Source organism: Neophocaena asiaeorientalis, unplaced genomic scaffold, assembly GCF_003031525.2.
Source record: "Neophocaena asiaeorientalis asiaeorientalis breed wild unplaced genomic scaffold, Neophocaena_asiaeorientalis_V1.1 scaffold170, whole genome shotgun sequence".
In the NCBI taxonomy this organism is placed as follows: Eukaryota; Metazoa; Chordata; class Mammalia; order Artiodactyla; family Phocoenidae; genus Neophocaena; species Neophocaena asiaeorientalis.
The window spans coordinates 1,695,091-1,713,358 of record NW_020172463.1 but is presented as its reverse complement, the minus strand read 5'-3'; the positions used below and the strand labels follow the sequence as shown (position 1 = coordinate 1,713,358).

At 42.8% G+C, this 18,268-nt stretch overlaps 1 protein-coding gene across 2 annotated transcripts in view; it reads left to right on the top strand.

Moving 5' to 3' along the window:
- MAGI2 (membrane associated guanylate kinase, WW and PDZ domain containing 2) overlaps positions 1-18,268 on the top strand; it is a 1,308,856-nt gene that overhangs the window by 1,161,177 nt on the left and 129,411 nt on the right. For both annotated transcript variants that reach the window (XM_024738094.1, XM_024738093.1), the window contains 2 exons: positions 6,180-6,372; positions 12,768-13,007. In XM_024738094.1, the coding sequence (XP_024593862.1) occupies positions 6,180-6,372; positions 12,768-13,007 (433 nt within the window). The remainder of the gene's footprint in view (positions 1-6,179; positions 6,373-12,767; positions 13,008-18,268) is intronic.

The window sequence follows — 18,268 nt, the reverse complement described above, 5'->3', positions numbered from 1 at the left end:
AGGGGAGAGAAAACACGGGGATAAACAAAAGTAAAATCAAGTTCAATGCTGCAGAATCTCGCCAGGTTTGAATTAGGGGATTACCATGAGAGGATGTTCAGGAAGCCAACTTCAGTTGGCACAATATTGGGAATTTGCGAAGGGCTCTGGAGAAATTACATATATGATACATCAGAGTGACTGCATAAAATAACAATATTCATTAATACACAAAAAAAACACAGCAAAGCGAGACTTGTGAGCATGTATTAAAATAACAGCCATAAAACACTCATTGTAAAAGACATGTCTTAAGTGGTACCCAGTGTGACTATGTCAGGTTCATAAAAGGTTCATAAATGGTCCCTAAGCACTGAAATACAGTCAGGTCCCTTCTCATACATAAATACAAGTAAAAGATTAAACTGTAAAATAAATGTAAGGGGAAACAACGAAGTTCCAGTTCTTCCCGTAATGCTTACTTCAATACAGTATTTGAGATACACAGTTCTTACTTTGCTGGACTCCTGCCACCTCCATAGGCTCATGCTTTGTCTGCTTTGTGGATAAACTAGCACCACATTTGTAGCACCGTCTTCTCTTCGCCCGTCTCCCCCTCTTCAGAGATAAAAGGGACTGCATCTCCCCCTCTTCAGAGATAGAAGGAATTGCATGACTGAGTTATAGGAAAGGCATAGTGTCAGCTGACTCCAGAAGGGAAAGGTCTAGCTGATCTTGGCCTGGCACAGAAACTATAGAATTGTTACCCAAATGGAACACATATCGCTGAGAATGAAGCTCAGGTGTTTTGAGTGCAGCCGGTGGGTACCGTCAGCCTCAGGACAGCTTTCTGCCGGGTCGGTACACAGGTTCCCGGGTTCCCAGCCCTTCTGAACATTGGCTTTACACTCCTGAGTCCTTTCTCTCCTCTGGTGGGCAGGCATTCAGTATTTATGATAAACCTCTTCAGATTACGTTTTGCTGGTTATCCTCATTGTGTTTAGATTTACTCTGGTTTATTCTTTCAATTGAATGATTTAAGACACGCTCAGGCTGCACGTTACAATTCTGACAGTGAAACCATAAAGCAGAAGCCTAAATCTCCCTGAAGCATTCAAAGCCAGAATATAGTGTCTTGAAGACCAGAATGTTGCACCTCAGAAAGATTATATCAGGAAGGGTAAGTCTACTGTAAATATCTCCCATATGCCTTTCCTTCCTGCTTTCCTCCACTGTAAGTCCAGAGATGATATACAAACAAAATGCACTAGCCTCAGTTGCTGATGTGCTACAAAGGGAGAGGCGCCTGACGTGACTGGGTCCCCCCCCCCCGCAGGAGGTCTCATAAATTATATCAAATGGGTTTCTGCCTTTATATAGACAAAATGGTATTGACATCTCAGGGTGCGCATTAAACACGACAGCACGGCTTTTGGCTAATAATGAACAGCAGGACTCCAGCTCAAACAAGCATATGGGCATTTTTTCCTGCAAGAGGAAATAATTTTCACAGTTAACTAACAATAGAAATAGAAAGAAATGAGAAATTGCTACAAAGCAATGATAATGGGATTTCCAGCTGTGAGCTGCAAAGACATGGGAAGGCATTAAGATGGAAAGGCTTGGAAAACACTGCAGTGGAGAAAGGCCTGTGTGGAGAAAAACTGTTCATGGAAAGAGAGAGGCGATGATAGACAGGGGCCTTGGCATGCGAGTCCGGTGCGAACTTGTGGAAGAGTTTCAGAAGGCTAGAGCTGGAAATCTGCTTGCCACCTTGTCAAGTCGCCCTGGGCTGTAATTGTTGCAGATCAGACCTGCTGGGTTTAGACTGCCATTAGGTAGTGTGGGAAAGAATTAAAGGACTTAAAAGGACTGAAAAGGTGGTTTTGGTTTTGTTTGTTGCTTAGTTTTGGTTCTCTGTTCTGTGTTAGTTTTTTCCCCTGGCTTACGAGGATATCAGCCACTTGAATGTGAATTGCTGTTATTTCATATCAAGTACATCATTTTGTCGTGCCTTCACAGCCTTTAAGATAAAGTGAAGTTGTGGAGTTTTTGATTCTTTTGGTTTTTTTTTTTTTTTACAAAAGATGGTTGGAAAGATAAGGCCAGGTCACTTGTTTGGGAGGGGTGTCTGTGTGGAGGGGTCTTTCTTGATCTGTTTTGCCACCAAGCTGTTTCTTCAGGGCCAAGGCAAGAGAGGCAGGATAAAGAACTCCAAGGGCAATGAGAAAGCTACTGAGTGGGTCCTCAGAGGTTGAAGGATCCAGTGAGGTCAGAGGGATGTGATGAGTAGAGCGAGGCCAGTGTTGGCTGGGAAGCCTCACTGGCCAGTATAGCCAGGGATCAGCAAGATGAGAAGGAAAGTATAGCCTGATGGGTCAGGGAGCCCAGGCCATGCACTCAGCAGACCTGGAAAGTGACCAGTACGATGGGGCAGGAGGCTCAAGCCAGGCACCCGAGGGAAAGTCCCTCAGTGGACTTGGAACGTGACCAGTGAGACCACAGTTTCTGTGTCCACTGGACCAAGTGAGAATACTCAGAAACTTGCTACTCAAATCGCATTAGATCTACAGACCAGAAGCACCCAACACCTCCTGGGAGCTTGTTAAACATGCGGAATCTCAGGTTAGACCCCAGGCCTGTAGAATCAGACTCTCGGGGTAGATGCAGAATTCTGTTTCAGCAAGCTCACGGTGTGATTCTTCTGCACCCTAAAGTTTGAGAACTACTGATTTAAAGGGTCAGATATCCTGAAGTATGTTTTCGAGAGCTTAGGTGAACGTTGAGAATGTATATATGGAAGTCAATGTGAGTTAACAGTGCAAGAAGGAATCATAGACCATCCTATCCAGATAGGAAATAAACTACTCAGATGTGTCAAGTGTACAAAGCATATTCAAATTTAAGGAAAAAAAAAAAGTTGTGGGTTATTTTCTTTCCTGAGTAGAGAGGCACATAGAGCTAGCTCTGTGTCAGCAGTGAAATGCAGGGCACAAAGGTGTAAACTGGCCAAAGGCTAAGGAACAACAGCAGCATGAGAGGCAGAAGCAGTGACAGCGCACGTGGTCAGCCTCTTCCCAGCGGCAGTTCCTGAAGGAAGGAGCAAGTGTAACTCATATATGTAGCTCATGGACGAGCAGCTCTCATGCCTGCTCCAGTTCCCCACGCTGAGCTCAATTCAAGTTTCTTTCATAACTATGACAACCTTTCTCTGAAAAAGGTAGAGGGTGGATTATACAATGTGATTATACAATAATATTGTTAATAATTTCACAATACTGTGTAATAAGCTATATTGAAGTATTATATTGAATACACTATTTACAAATAAATATGTAAGATTTGATAGAACAAAGTAAAGTTTGAAGATGAAAGCTTCAAGTTTAAAAAAAATGTATCCAGTGAACTTCAGTCTTTGCTCAAATGTCAGCTTCTCATTGAGGCCTGATCCAACCTGCCCTAACTCCACCTCAGCCGCATAGCTGACACCCGCCCACCATCCTACTTTGCTCTATTTTTTTCATAGTACGTGCCTGCTAGCATACAACATAATTTTTACATTTATTACTGTCTGACCACTAGAATGGCTCTATAGAACAGGGATTTTGTTTCGTTTTGTTTTGTTTTGTTTGCGGTACGCGGGCCTCTCCCTGCTGTGTCCTCTCCCGCTGCGGAGCAACAGGCTCCGGACGCGCAGGCTCAGCGGCCATGGCTCACGGGTCCAGCCGCTCCGCGGCATGTGGGATCTTCCCGGACCGGGGCACAAACCCGTGTCCCCTGCATCGGCAGGCGGACTCTCAACCACTGCGCCACCAGGGAAGCCCCCAAGGGATTTTTGTTTATTGTTCACTGATGGATTCCTCGCACCTAGAAGTATCCCTGGACTCCATGAATATTTGCTGGATAAATGAATTAATTAGCGAGGAGAGTACTTCATATCACAGCAATAAAACAGAAAAACAGATGTTATACTGGGGTTCTCCTTTTAATGGATGATATTAAACTAGTAACACAGAAAATAACTTCAAGAGTATATCTTTGCTGTTTTCCTACAGCAGGAGAGGAATGAGAATTTTCCTATGTGAAATTTTGTTTTTACTATTTTTGTAGAGTGCCCAATTGCAATGGTAGCTCTCTTAGTTGTAACCTATTTTTTTAATTCCTTTTCATCAGTTAGAATCAGAACTATAGCTTAATGTTGGTAATTAAGCTAAGAATTTCTCTAGCCATTTTTTCTCTGTTACTAGCTATAAACTCTCCCACTGAGGCATACAGGAAATCTAAAGGTTGAAGCATTTTCTTTGGGCGAACCCAGCTAAATGCAGCTTTTCATGGGGCAGTGGAGGAACATAAACATTCATTTTAACTGGCTTTTGCACAAAGCACTTAATAAATTTGTGAAGTGCTCCATAGCGGGTGGAGTCTTTTGAAGAATAGATTGGAATATCTTTAGAAAGAAACTCATAAATTCAGGTTGACAGGACAATAAGGGAAAATGGAAAATACCAGAAGCATGCCCGACTGCTGGACTGCAGCATATGGGCACAGCCATTTGCTGTGGCCCAGCAGTCCAAGGCTGGCGATGTGTTTCCTGTGAGAGCAATAATGAATCAGTCATCAGAGCACCAATATTCAGCAAGGAAGCAAATCTACTCTCCACTCTCCACTCCCCACCCTCCCCCAAGAATAGGGAAAAAACAGCCGTGTGGTAGGGAATTTTCATTCCTATGGATAAAGAGAGCTATTCAGTGGACCAAGGCTGTGAAGTCCTCAGGAAAAAAGAGAAAACTCTCCAGACCCTAATTCTGCGTATACCTGAGGAGGTCTGGGCACTCAGATCTGTGTTGACAGGCCACACTGAGCAGCGTGACCAAGTAAGAAGGAATCGTCTGCTGACACACAAGGCTGCAGGTCATGATGGAGCAGCTCTGCAAATTAACGGGAATCCACAGATCTGAGATTTGAAAGAAATCAATCCGTGAGCACGGGGTCATTTTATAGACTTAAGATACAACCTAGAATATAGCCTCTGTAACATTATCAGACTAATGGTAACCACTGCCTTCAGATGCTGTGAGGCTAAGCCACTTGGCAAAAGAAAAACTATTCTTTGGAAATCTGTTGTCCATGAGTTGGAAAAATTGTAGATTAAATAGCAGACCTAAAATATTGAGTGCTGTTGCCTTTCCTCTGAGAAAGAAGAAAAGCCTTGCTAATGGACACTAATTTGAGTGTTTCTAATGGGAAGTAGGAAACCTTACATCGTTATGCCTTGTGTCACAGTCCCTGGTTCAGAGCTTTATGACAATATGCACATTTCCCAGATGTGTACCTCCAAATTTCCTGGTATGGTGGCCACCTAGACAGCAGAAGCATTGCAGGGGACAGGCAGAACTGGGGACATCCTTTGTGCAGAGGAAGTGCTCTAAGTATTCAAAGAAATGGAGCAAAAATCTGGAGGAGATTTGACTGTTCTTAAAGTAGGTCACCTGTCCAGGGAGAGCCAGCCGTGAGTTCTGCTTTGTTTTGTTTTATCCTTAACTCCAGCTTTTGAAAGCAAAGCAAAAATTAAAAGATAAAAAAACACTTTGAACCTTCATCTGAATTTAATAATATACAGCAGGTAGTTTCCCCTGACATTTTTCAAGCACTCGCTACGTGCCCTGAGCAAAGTTAAATGCTTCCCATGCACTATTTCTTTCGCTTCTCCCAGCAACTCCATGAAGTAGGTCCTATTATTTTATTTCCCCATTTTTGCAGGTGAAGAAACCGAGGCTTGCGGAGGTTGAAAAGACTTGCCCACGGCACACAAATAATGAAGTGGAGCTAGGATTCCACCCCCAGTTTGTTTCAATTCAGAGCCCATGTACGGTGGCCAATGACATCAGGTTATTTGGTGTTAAGGGTGATAGCTTATGAACCACTGAGCAAGTGTCCCCCAGACTTCATGGCCATCAGGAGCAAGTCCAAAACATTTATTTCTCTGAGAGGAGTTAGCAACCTGGAAGAGTTAGGAGGGTATCCTTTCAGCCTCTCATTTTTCATTTTTCAAGTACATGTTCAGATTTGGGGCAGAGGGTGTGAACAGGGAATAAAATCTTCTACTGAGTTACTTGGTAGGTAAGTAGATAGATGGAAGAAAGGAAGGAAGGAAGGAGGTTTGAAACATAAACATCCTTTTCTTCTCACTGCTTGTCTAGATTTTGATTGGAGCTGTCATTGCCATGGGATCAGCCGACAGAGACGGCCGCCTACACCCGGGAGACGAGCTCGTCTATGTGGATGGGATTCCAGTGGCTGGCAAGACCCACCGCTATGTCATCGACCTTATGCACCATGCAGCCCGGAACGGGCAGGTCAACCTCACTGTGAGAAGAAAGGTGCTATGTGGAGGTATGTAACTCGAACCAGCAGCAAGAGTTGGGGGTTAGGTGGTGAGATGCTTTTGTGAGTCAGGGTCAGGACACTGGAGACAACATTTTAAATCAATTTCTATATTATATGAGGGAAAAGACCAACCTCGCTATGCCAGATGTAACTATGATGTTGAAAGTGCAGATTTTCACCCCGCTAGTACATTTCTAAGCCGTCTTTGAGGCTGACATTTTCCATGGAGTCATTAAAAATTTCTAGCAAAGCCTGAGGCTAATTTAAGATATGCATGCTCTTTGCTTTTTGGTAGATGCTAGGTATAAGAAGAACATTATAATAGTGAAAAATATAGCTTTTGAAAATGTTCCTCATTGTGTTTACAAGCCAAGAAACACAGCATTTTGATACCATAAAAAGGCAACTAGGATGGAAAATTAACTTCCTTTATAGAGCCTGATAAATGGTAACAATAAAATGATTACTCTGATTTAGAAAAATACATCTATATGTCACTCTGAGAAAGCACAATTCATATAACTCCAAAGTTATGAAACAGAGAAATTAGAAGTAATTATTCCCTTTACAACCTTTACAGCTTCATAAAAGAATCCACCAAAGAAATACTTTTAAAAGTCAGCCCTCTTAGTCATATGATGCAATTTAGCTCTCTTTACCATCTCTCAACACCCCCCCCCAAAAAGATTTCTGTTTATAAGGAATATGTCCATTACAAGCATTATACTGTTTTTTATCCTCTGAGCACTCAGTAATATTGGGAATATTGTCCCAAACCGCCTGTGCTTCCTTTGCCCTGTGAATTACAGGAGCGACAGTGCCAAAGATGTTCCGTCGTCACCTGCCCCGGTGGCCTGCTGGCCTCTCTCCTCAGCCCTGGACTGCTCCTTGTACACAGTGATCAATACTAGAATTAGGAGGGACCTTAGAAAGAGCAACGTGAACTCCCTTGTGTTACAGATGACAAACTGAGGCCCAGAGGTTCAGTAGATGTCCTGGTGGTCTGCAGTGAGTCAGTGATTATGCAGAGACCCATCTCCCCAGCCAGTGCTTCTTTCTTTACTCTACCACCAACCCCCTGTCCAGTGGATTCAAAGACATTAGACCAACCTTTAGCAAATGTCACTCCCTAACATAAGGAGTCTTCCATATGTGCTATTATCGTAATACATTTGAATTTTTAAAAAAGAGCCACCAGCTAATCACAGCTGTGAATCACTAGAGAGTATAAGGTTTATTCGTTGAACTAAAAATCCTTTTCTAGTCAAGTCTTGTAGAAACTAGATTTTGAGCAGGAGCTATCACTTAAAAGGGTAAGTCAGAAGAATTATCAGCCCTCACCTGTCGAGACTGCTATAGATCTTGTATTATGGAGGTTTTGCTAAGAGGTGCCATTCGTCTTCAGAAATTCATGGCAGACCACTTGACCCAGTGAAGTAAAACACCTTGAATTATGCCTTAACCTTGGGCGAGATGCCCCGAGGAAGACAGTGTTTGCTCAGTTAACATTTAACTGTCTCTCACACTCCAAAGTGATTTTTAATAAAAAGTTTGCTGTGGTATTTGTTCTGTAACCCCAAAGATAAGTTTGAAAATACTGATTCACAAGGAAATACACTGCAAAGTGCAAAAACTAATGCACCAACATAATTTCATGCCCTCCTTGCCATCAGCTGATTATCGTAAATTAAATTTTGTTCTGATCAACCCAGGCTATTGGAGTGTAGGCCAAATGCCTCAAAAATGTATTCTTGCAATTTGTGGATCATGTAACTTCTGTGAAGATGCTCTTTGCTGCCGTTCTTACCGGCTTTACTCATTTAGGCTTCCAAGTGCATTTAGTTCTTGAAAGTGTTCTGCCGCGGACTGCTCATTCACACCAGGAGAGCTTCCAAGTTAGTTCAGCCCACTCTTCCTTGAAAGCTTCATGAGTATTGAAAACGATTAAGTTCAGCAAAGGATACTTTGATAGTAAAGTCAATGCCTAGAAATAGGATGGAGCAGATTTTTTAAACGGGCCTAGGAAGACAGCCTTTCTTCATAGCTGCCATTTCTCCGACAGTGAGAAGAGATAGCTACAAATGGATATGACAGTGGATATGCCATTTTCAGGATTCTTGTTATCATCATTATTATGGTTTCTGAAGCAAATGCGGTGGGAGGTCCAAGCCTGGCTTATGATGAGACGGTTCAAAGCTGAGGGGAAATGAGTAATCAGACTGTGAAGAGACAGAAGATAAACGAGGAGACAGGCAGTGTCACCACCTTCTTGCACAAAGGAGTAATATAATGGAAAAAGAGGTGGGCAGAAGGGAGGTCAGCCTTATGCTTGCCTCCGCTCGTACAAATGTCCTGCCTCACCTCAGAAGACACTGGGCACTGGTTTCCTAGTTGATGCTGAAGAGAAGAAGAAGGAAAAAAAGCATTAATTATGAGAGATACAGACTGGTTAGTTACACTGGGCAAAAATTAAAATAAAAACCTGCCCCAAATGTTAACATACCAAAAAAAGTGTACGCACTAAAGGTAGAAAGGCAGAATTTTCAATTAGGCAGTAGCAAACTAGATCCTCAAAAGTGAGAAATGGTGGATAAAAACGTAAAGGATGAAAACATCCAGTAATGTATCCAGTTTTGTTTACCAGATAATTTTAGCACAGATCTTGCACCTTAAACTAGTTTTGAGAGGTGCCTCATCCGTGCTACCAGCTCCGATATTTAGTTATTGAAAGTGGCGTTAATGTTACACTGAAAGTGTAAATATTTACATGTTTAATAATTCAACTTTGAGACGTTCAACGTAGTGACACATTATTTTGAATACATACGATTCGTCTGAGAGAAGAGTGTCTCTGAGGAATTCCCGAAAGTGTAAATCTAGAATTGATGTGAAAGAAAGTTTTATGACTTAATCAAAACACGTTAGAGTCCATCTTAAAGCTGTCAGCATCTTTTTTTTCTAACACCTAAGGGAAAGTCTAATTCTTGGCCTGATACTGAGAAAGGGACGGTTTTCTTGGCAGCTGGGTGAAAAGTTTAGCCAGCGTTCAGGATGCTAGTGAATTCCCTGCTCCTGGTTACTATACTTTCTGTCAATTCTAAATACAATCCCTTACTCTTTGTCTACGAGCATGTCACCCATTTAAATAATGTCTGCCTTGATGAGCATAAGGCAGGAGTGCAGAAACTCACATGCCTTCAGGAAGGCCAGCCCCTAACATGGGCAGGACCCCAGCCTGCCAGGCACCACAGGGGTGCACTGTGCCCGTGGACACTCCAGTGCACGTGTCCAAGATCTATCACACACATACCCCGGTGCCTCAGCCGTGCTTCAAGACAGGATTTGCACATCCTTCCAGGGGACAGTCCAGTGAAGAGAGGCCCAGGCAAAACCTGGAAGCAGGCAACGTCTGTTTGGTTACATAGAGCCCTGGTACCCAGTCTGTGATCTTGAAGGGAAACGAGGGCTCCAGCCGCACAAGTCCCTTTGGCCCTGTGTGCTCTTCACTCCACGGGTAAATGAGTAAATCAGGAATTTGCAAGAGACGCTGGGGAGTAGCTGAGACTCGCACATTGTGTACTCAGTCAAGGGAACAGGAATTGCCCAACTCTAGTTGATTATTACCAAATATTTCAAGAGGAACTAAAAATCCAGCTTTCTGTAAAATCACCCTATTTAAAAACATTGGCAATTAATTTTAACAGTTATTAAACAAAGTCTAGACCGGCATTGGGCAGGAATAATAAATGGGTCTGCAGACCAGGAGCAGCTCCTGGCCAGCAGTTGACTGTTCTAGTCAAAACCATCTCACCTGGAGGACATTATCAATGACTCCTGCCTTCCCAAAGGGAGACCCTCTCCCAGTCAGCACAGTGATGATTTCCAGTATGACTGGTGAGGACAAAACAGAAGCTAAAACCTAAAAATTAATTATTGGACTTGAATAGATATTAAGTGACTGAATTCTGTACACCCATTTGCATGTGAGCCAGAGGATGAGTCAGGGATGCTGGGACTTAGTGCGTTTAAAAAAAAAAAAAAGAAGAAGAAGAAAAATTGCACGTGGTATTTAGTCACTTTCTGACATTTTACTATATTATTCTAAAACAACATTTTTCATCCCCTATACCAGGAAGTGTTGTTGGAGAGAAAACAGTCTCATTTGGGTCTAGAGCCAGCCAAGTAGAAAAATGAGGTGGAATCAGTTATATCCCTCGAAGTCAATCATTGGAAGTCTTCTTAACTCCCTGGTTTTAAATGTGCTCATGGTGTTAAAGATAACTTTGTTCTAGAGGTTGAAAGAGACATGCAGAAGCAATAGGAAAGTATTCTGTTAATGTATTTGACTCCTGCACTCACCCAGGGACACTCACATTGACTTAGGCAATGATTTCCTTTCTTTCTCCCTTTGGAACCTGCGGCATAGCCACTCCGAGCCACTTTCTGCAAAGACAGATAATTTTTCTTAGTTGCTGCTTTACTGACAACCACAGCTCTCAACCCCCTAAAATATGACAGCCAGAAAATGAGATCTCTCTTGTCACTGCCTATGACATTTAGTTACTGATTTGGTCCAATAACTCAGGGAGATTTTCAGTTTAATGTTGCAGCATAATAATTGTTTGTTTTTCTTCTTCCCGACTCTCTCCAATCACTTTATTTCCAACTTATACAAGGACTGATAAAGGATATGTGCTTCACCAAGACAATAACAGCTTGTCTTTGGATGATGTTTTCTAGTGGAGAGGGTTCATTTTACAGGTAGTTTGAAATTCTGGTGGAAAAGAGGGAAAAGCTTTGACATTGACATTTTGCTCTTTTATCACCTCAGTACATTTCTTACATATGAAGACACCCATTTGTTTTCTTTTATTAAAACCTGATTGATTAAATATTACAGAAACATTCAAATATATCAAACAGTAATAAGCAGTAGCCTGGGTCTTATTCATTCTGTAATCACAGACAAGAAATGAATACATTTTTGTAAAGACCATTTTAAAATCTGAGTATCTGATTAAATGCAGCTCCATTTTCTTTAGGTATCAGTGTAACGAAACATCTCTTACAGTCAGTGTTCTCGTTCCCTGATTTTTGAACTGACTGACTTTTTAAACGAAATGATTTTTCATTTCAGAATGGAATTGCATCTTACATTAAAAGCCTTCATTGGAACTTTGGCTAATTATTTTTAACTTGCCATATGAGACAACTGCCAGTATTGTAAATAGGAGACCATATCTAAAGACCCATAAAGGAATCACTAATTATCATTATTTTCTATCTTATTGTTCCTCTGTTCCATAAACATCTTTTGAGTACACTAATCAAGTTGTAAGATGGACATGAAACAGTCCTGTTTCTAATTACAGTATTCTACGTGCCTGCTTAAGTTTTTTTTTTCATCCGAATACCAGAACCTAGGTATTATAGTAAAATGACAGAATTCTTTCTTGAATGATGGGTCAACTTGCAGTTTAAAAACTAGGTTCTCTTGGCTGCCAACTTTCTATCATTTCTCCCTATAAATATACTTGCTTTCTCATGGAAGTACTGGCTTGCTTTATCTGGTTGACAATAAAGTATATTTTACAATAATATAGAATGTAAATGAGCAAGGCCTCCAACACCTCCCTTAGAGATTCAAAATTCATCATTCCGCAGCCTGATATCATTGTTAGATTTGATCCTAGAGTGAGCAAACTAAGAAGTATGTTTCCCAGCTACACAAAGTGAATGAACACTTCTAAGCTAACAGAATATCACAGAATTAAATAAACCCGTGGCTTTTTAGTAAAATTACGGTAGGTCACTTTACGTGGACATCCTCTGGGCTGTTAACGCCAGCTACAATCAGCACTTCTCAAAGTGTGGCCTTGAGACCTCATCCAGATTCCTGTGCCCAGTTGATCCTAGATCTACTGAAAAAACTCCTTGGGTGAACTCTGATGATGCATATTTCTTACGAGTTCTTTAAGTGGGTTTTATGCATAGCATAGTTGAAGAGTCTGTCTATCTGTTTTATGATCTTCTTAGATCAGTTATTTTTGTGAAACTGAGAAGGCTGATATTTAAAACTGGGCATTGTCTTGGCGGGTTGCAGTCTTACCGAGAAGACGTTATAAACAAGTAGCGGCACAGGGGAAGCTGAGGAGGGGTTTTACCTGTGTTTGCTGTGAAGGGTGGAAAGGGGCAAGACCTAGGGGGCTCCACAGCCAGGTTTGGAGCTTTTCAAATACTCTTCACGTCCGGGGGGGTGGGGGGTGGGGGGAGGAATGGAGGCCAGTCAACCAGCCTGGTAACAATGCCAGTGTCTAGAATAGTGCCCAGTACACAGGAGGCACTCCTTCATCAAGACCCTTGCTAAATAACCAGGTGCCTGTGTACGATGTGTGTTCCAGGGGAGCCCTGCCCAGAGAACGGGAGGAGTCCAGGCTCCGTGTCGACCCACCACAGCTCTCCTCGCAGCGACTACGCAACCTACACCAACACTCACACCAACAGCAGCGCCTCTCCCCCCGAAGGCTTCGCCTCCCACAGCCTGCAGACCAGCGATGTGGTCATTCACCGCAAAGAGAACGAGGGTTTCGGCTTTGTCATCATCAGCTCCCTGAACAGGCCAGAGTCCGGATCCACCATAAGTAAGTGTCTGCTTTGCCTGCTTTTGAATGAGAGCTATTGTTTTTATTGTTCTGGTGGTGGGGATGCTGGACAAGTAGATCAGGGGACTGTTGTATTCATAAATGTGGAGCCCGAAAGTCGCAGCCTCCGGGCACAAATAAGGCATCCTTAGCACTTGCCTAGCCAAATGTTGCCGACTTTGGCTCAGAAAGAATGCAAGAGCCCAGCTAATGTCCTCCCAAACCCACAGTCCCCATAAAAGCTCTTCATTCATTTTAAACTGGGAAGAAAACAATGCAGTGTGATGTGGGAATTTTGACGTGAGGGGAGAGGTGCTTCTGTTCTGTAGAATGAAACCAGCTGCACAAAGTATCTGAGGGAAAAGCAGTCCAGGCAGAAGCCTTGACGTGGGAAGGTGCTCAGCATTCAGGAAATATACAGAAAATGTATGGTTTCACGTATACCTGGAATCTGAAAAACAAGGCAAATAAACACACAAACGGACAAAACAGAAACAGACTCCTAGATACAGAGAACAAACTAGTGGTGGCTGGAGGGCGGGGGTGGGGGGATGGGTGAGATAGGTGAGAGGAATCAAGTGGTTCAAACTTCCAGTTATAAAATAAATAAGTCACAGGGATGTAATGTACAGTGCACGGAACATAGTCAATAAAACTATCACTTTGGTGCATAATGTATAAAAATATCAAATCACTATGTTGTGTACCTGAAACTAATATAAACTTGTAAGTCAACTATACTTCAGTTAAATATATATGTATATATACAGATTATGTGTCTATAGATACACATACAGAAGCCCAGTACATCTGTGGTCTAGTGAACACAAGCAGCGTGAGACCAGGACATAGAGCTAGGCGGGAGCCAGGCTGTGCAGGGCTTCACACACCCTTGGAAAGAAGCGTGGATTATAATCTAAATCCATGGGAACCATTGGAAGGTTTTAAGCGGTAGACAGATATCTGACATATATTTTTAAAAGATGAATCCAGATGCTCATGAAAAATGGAAGCAGGAAGAGAGCCAGAGTGGAAGCATGAGACACAGTTAGGAGACCTTTAACACTGTCCTGTGGATTTGCGCCGATCATTCTGTAATGTATAAAAATATCAAATCACTATGTTGTGTACCTGGAGCTAACATAGTGTTGTAGGTCAACTATACTTCAGTAAAAAATAACTAAATAAATAAATTTTTAAGTAAGTAAGTAAGTGAATAACTTAATAAGACAGCCCTGTGTGTCCAGAGATCCCAGTGCCTTGGTAGAAGTAATGGATGGGGGAGAAGTAGATGATTTCACCTTCTGAGATTCCTCCAAATCTAAGGTTCCAGGAGTCTGTACAACAGGTGACAGTCAGAGGTCGTATCTCTCTTCCAGTCAATCATCTTTGCAGATTCTCAGCTTCCTCAGTGGTTTTCCTTTCAGCAGCACTATTCCGGAAGTCACTCCTCAGCCAGCAAGCAGTAGGGCAGAAGTGATAGGAAAACTTGTTCATTTTTCATGTACAAGTGATTTGGCCCGAAATGTTGTGGATAGAAACATCATAACAGAGAGCATTAGGAGAAACGACAATTGAGTCATGCTGTGGTCCTGAAATTCTTATGAATTGTGGTTGTCCCCAGCACATGGCAAGGGTTGCGGGTATCAAACAATGCTCAAGAAATCAAATTGTTGAGAATGAATAAGAACGTTTTATGATAAAGTTAATGTTAGCAAAATAGTACCAGGACTGAATGGAGAGAATTGCCCTGTTTAGCTTTAGCTTTGACCAATTCAAGAGCGGAAACTATAGAAGCATTAAACTTCGTGAAAGGTGAAAATGTGCAGAAGCTAAATTACGTACATCAGAAAGTATGATTTCATTTATCTTTTTCTTCATGATGAGGTAAAGAAATAAATCCAGTCCTTAAGCATAGAGTAAAGGCAGGATTCTGTCAGTGTGGTGGATTCAGCAAGATTAAAAGGACACAAGATTTTCTTGAATTATATAAACAGTCTTCCAATAATTTACACTTGGGGAAAATGTTCACAGAGAGCTTTTGTAGCTATTCCAGGCATTCAAATTGTTTATTGGGGCAGGATACCTAAAGGACTGGAATAAAATTAAGTGCACTACCACAGTGAAAGTGTTAAGCATGTCTTTAAGGTCTCAGCTTTATCTGAAGTGTGACAGCATTATTGCTAAACGTACAGGAGGATTTGTGTGTGTGCGTGCGTGCATGTATGCACGCGTACATTTATTACATAAGGAAGCCACAGAGGATTTGTCTATTGCAAATAAGATCCATGCATGGGCAGGGTTGGCAAACACCAGGTGCAAATGCTTACAATTAAATGCGGATTTTTCTTCCTACCAAGTGGCATTAGACTGACCTCAAAAGAGTAATTCTAACCATTTTCGAAATGGTATTATTTTACATCACCCTGGAGAGTGGAAGGCTATTCTAGAGTTCATAATGCTTCCTAGCTTCTTTTTTCACGTATTTATTTCTCTTTAATTTAAGAAACTTTAAAAAAATTTTTTGAAGTGTAGTTGCTTTACAATGTTGTGTTAGTTTCTACTGTACGCAAGTGAATCAGCCACACGTATACATACATCCCCTCCTTTTTGGATTTCCTTCCTATTTAGGTCACCGCAGAGCACCCAGTAGAGTTCCCTGAGCTACGCGGTAGGTCCTCATTAGTTATCCATTCCATACATAGTATCAATAGTGTATATAAACACAGGCTGTCCCTATGTTCCGGGAAGAGCATGTTTACAGTCTGTAATTTGCAACATGCACGTGAAAGGTCTCTAGAACTGATGCTACTTCATGCTTAACTTCCGTAATAATTTTTAACTCTCAATTCTGAAGAGAAAGGCGAAGTGCCACCTCCTGTGCCACACATCCACTGCCAGAATATCAAGGCTCCTTGGGCTCTGCGAGCCCGGGAGAGCGTGATACTGTTCTGCTATGCAAGAGTCAAAATCATTTCCAGGGCTGGTGTCATTTTTCTCTTCGTGTCTTATGTGGGTCCAAGGATCTTGAACACATTTGTGGTTTATTTTTCAGGCTACTGAGATCCTCTCCTTAGCGGACAGAGCGCTGTTATTCTCGCCTTTGATAGGGGCACCATCACATCTAGGCGAGGGAGTGGCGTGGCTAACAGCCCAGGGGCTCTGATCGTACTGCCTGGATTTGAAACCTGGCTCCATCATTGACTAGCTCTGTGACCTTGGGGAAGTTATACAACCTCTTTGGACCTCAGTTTCCTTGAATGTAAAGAGACGATCATTTTAATACCTAGGTCATCAGGTTGCTGTGAGGGTTGAATGAATTAGTACACGGAAGTGCTCAGAAGAGCACTGACTCAGAGTGAGCACTAAGTGTGTGGTCCCTGCCGTCTAGACCACCTTGCCTGCTAGGAATTATCACTGCGTTCCATCAGCTCGCTGTTCTCGGAGGGTGCAGAGTTCACGCTGCTGTCGGCTCAGCCAGCCATTAGTCAGAGCCCACCACTCTCCCAGAGCAGCTAAATCCGGGCAGCAGATGAGCATCTCTGAGGGCCAGCTCCCCGTCCCGCCGTGCTGACCTTCTGGGAGCACACCCCCTGGGCCAGGGCTGGGGGCAGTGAGAACAGCAGCGGCGGCAGCCATGCCAGTCCAGCAGTGGGCCTTTGCCGAGGCTTCAGGCTGGAAGTCTCCCCAGAAACCACTAACCAATAGACTAGAAGAGTCAGGGCAGACATCAAAATTCAGACTCAAAGCTGTGCCTTTTAGGGTATCCTGCAAACTTTATGTCTCTGTTGAATAGATCAGAGAAGAGAGGAGAGATGGAGAACCCGCTGTAAACTTCCCCACCCTGCAGACAGAGAAGGAGTGCCCTTCCACAGGTTGTTCAGCCCAGGCGGCAACTTTGCCAAGAAGGCCAGATGTTTAACCAGTTGGGAACTTGGAAAAGTCGAGTTCCTGGCTTATTTGTTGCCTGGAGTTTAGTAGGGCTCTTTATCAAAGCCTCACATATTTTTTTCACAGTGTTGTTTCCCCCCAAAATAAAAAAAGAACTTTTTTATACTATTAATGTAATTCGGGAGCATATTACTTCCTCCCAAAGCCAGGAGGCCAACTATCGTTTGGGAGTAGACAGATCTTAGAAGCCTTCTATATGAGGTGCAGAAATACCTTTCTTGATTTAAATTGAGAACAGGTAAGCTTCCTGAGCATTTCTGTCCCATTATCCAAAATATTAAGCTTTTTTTTTTCAGACCTTAAAATTGGACTCAAGGGAAAACAAAATGGTTTGCAAACCAGAGCCTAGGATAAGAGTGAACCGTAACAGGCAGTTGCACTTAAAATTCTTTAAAGGATTCAAAAAAATTTATATAGAAAGATGTTCATCGCCACGTTGTTGATAGACATTGAAAGTTGGAAAGAATGTTAGAAGTTTCTCCAAAACTGGAAACGTTGGCATATTTGGGAAGTTCAAGGCATTTGATGCCATTGACTGACTGCTGTCATACTTACTGAGGTTTTGTACCCAGGATAAAGAAGGTAGCCTTCGGAGTCAGAGGGGATCAGATGCTTGCTCTATAAAAGTGCCCCAGTGGCCATGTGCAGTGGGGTTGGCAGGTCACCCTTTGGGCCTCCCCAGCTGAAGGTCTGAGTCCGACATCCAGGTTTTATTACAGAGCACAGAGCTATAACCGTCATCGCAGGTGCTTCCTGCTCTGCCCCCAAAACCTGCTTTCCCACCAGAGGTTCCCAAGAAGGGCTTTGACACAAGTGATGAAATAAAAGTGACACTGATTCTCCCGCTCTTGTAAAACCTGTGAGGAAGGTTATGTTGACCTGTATGGGGTAGCCGTGTGTGGGCAGCCTGGACAGTGGTGTTGGAGGCTGGCAGTTTGTTGAGGGAATTCATAAATTTAGGTGCAGGCCCATCGCAAGCTGGGAGGTAGAACATACTCCGGACAGCAGCCGTAGTAGCCGTCCAAGCAGCACCAGTAGAGGAACAGTCATTTCAACCCTTCCTTCCTTTATTCACATCGTCCTAACAGCATCGAGTCTGTTTTCCTTGTCTGTATTGCAAGCGACTCACTGGTCAGCATGCTGCTGCCTCTTAATCTTTCAGCTCTGTACCAGGGCTGAAAATCTTTGTTTCTTTCTGTGCCCTTTCTCTGGCACAGGTGGGAGTACAGACTAGGTCACTGGTGACTTTCCCTAACGCCCACTGCAATCTGACATTCTAGGAAGACGTTAGTTAGTTACCTTTGGTAAAA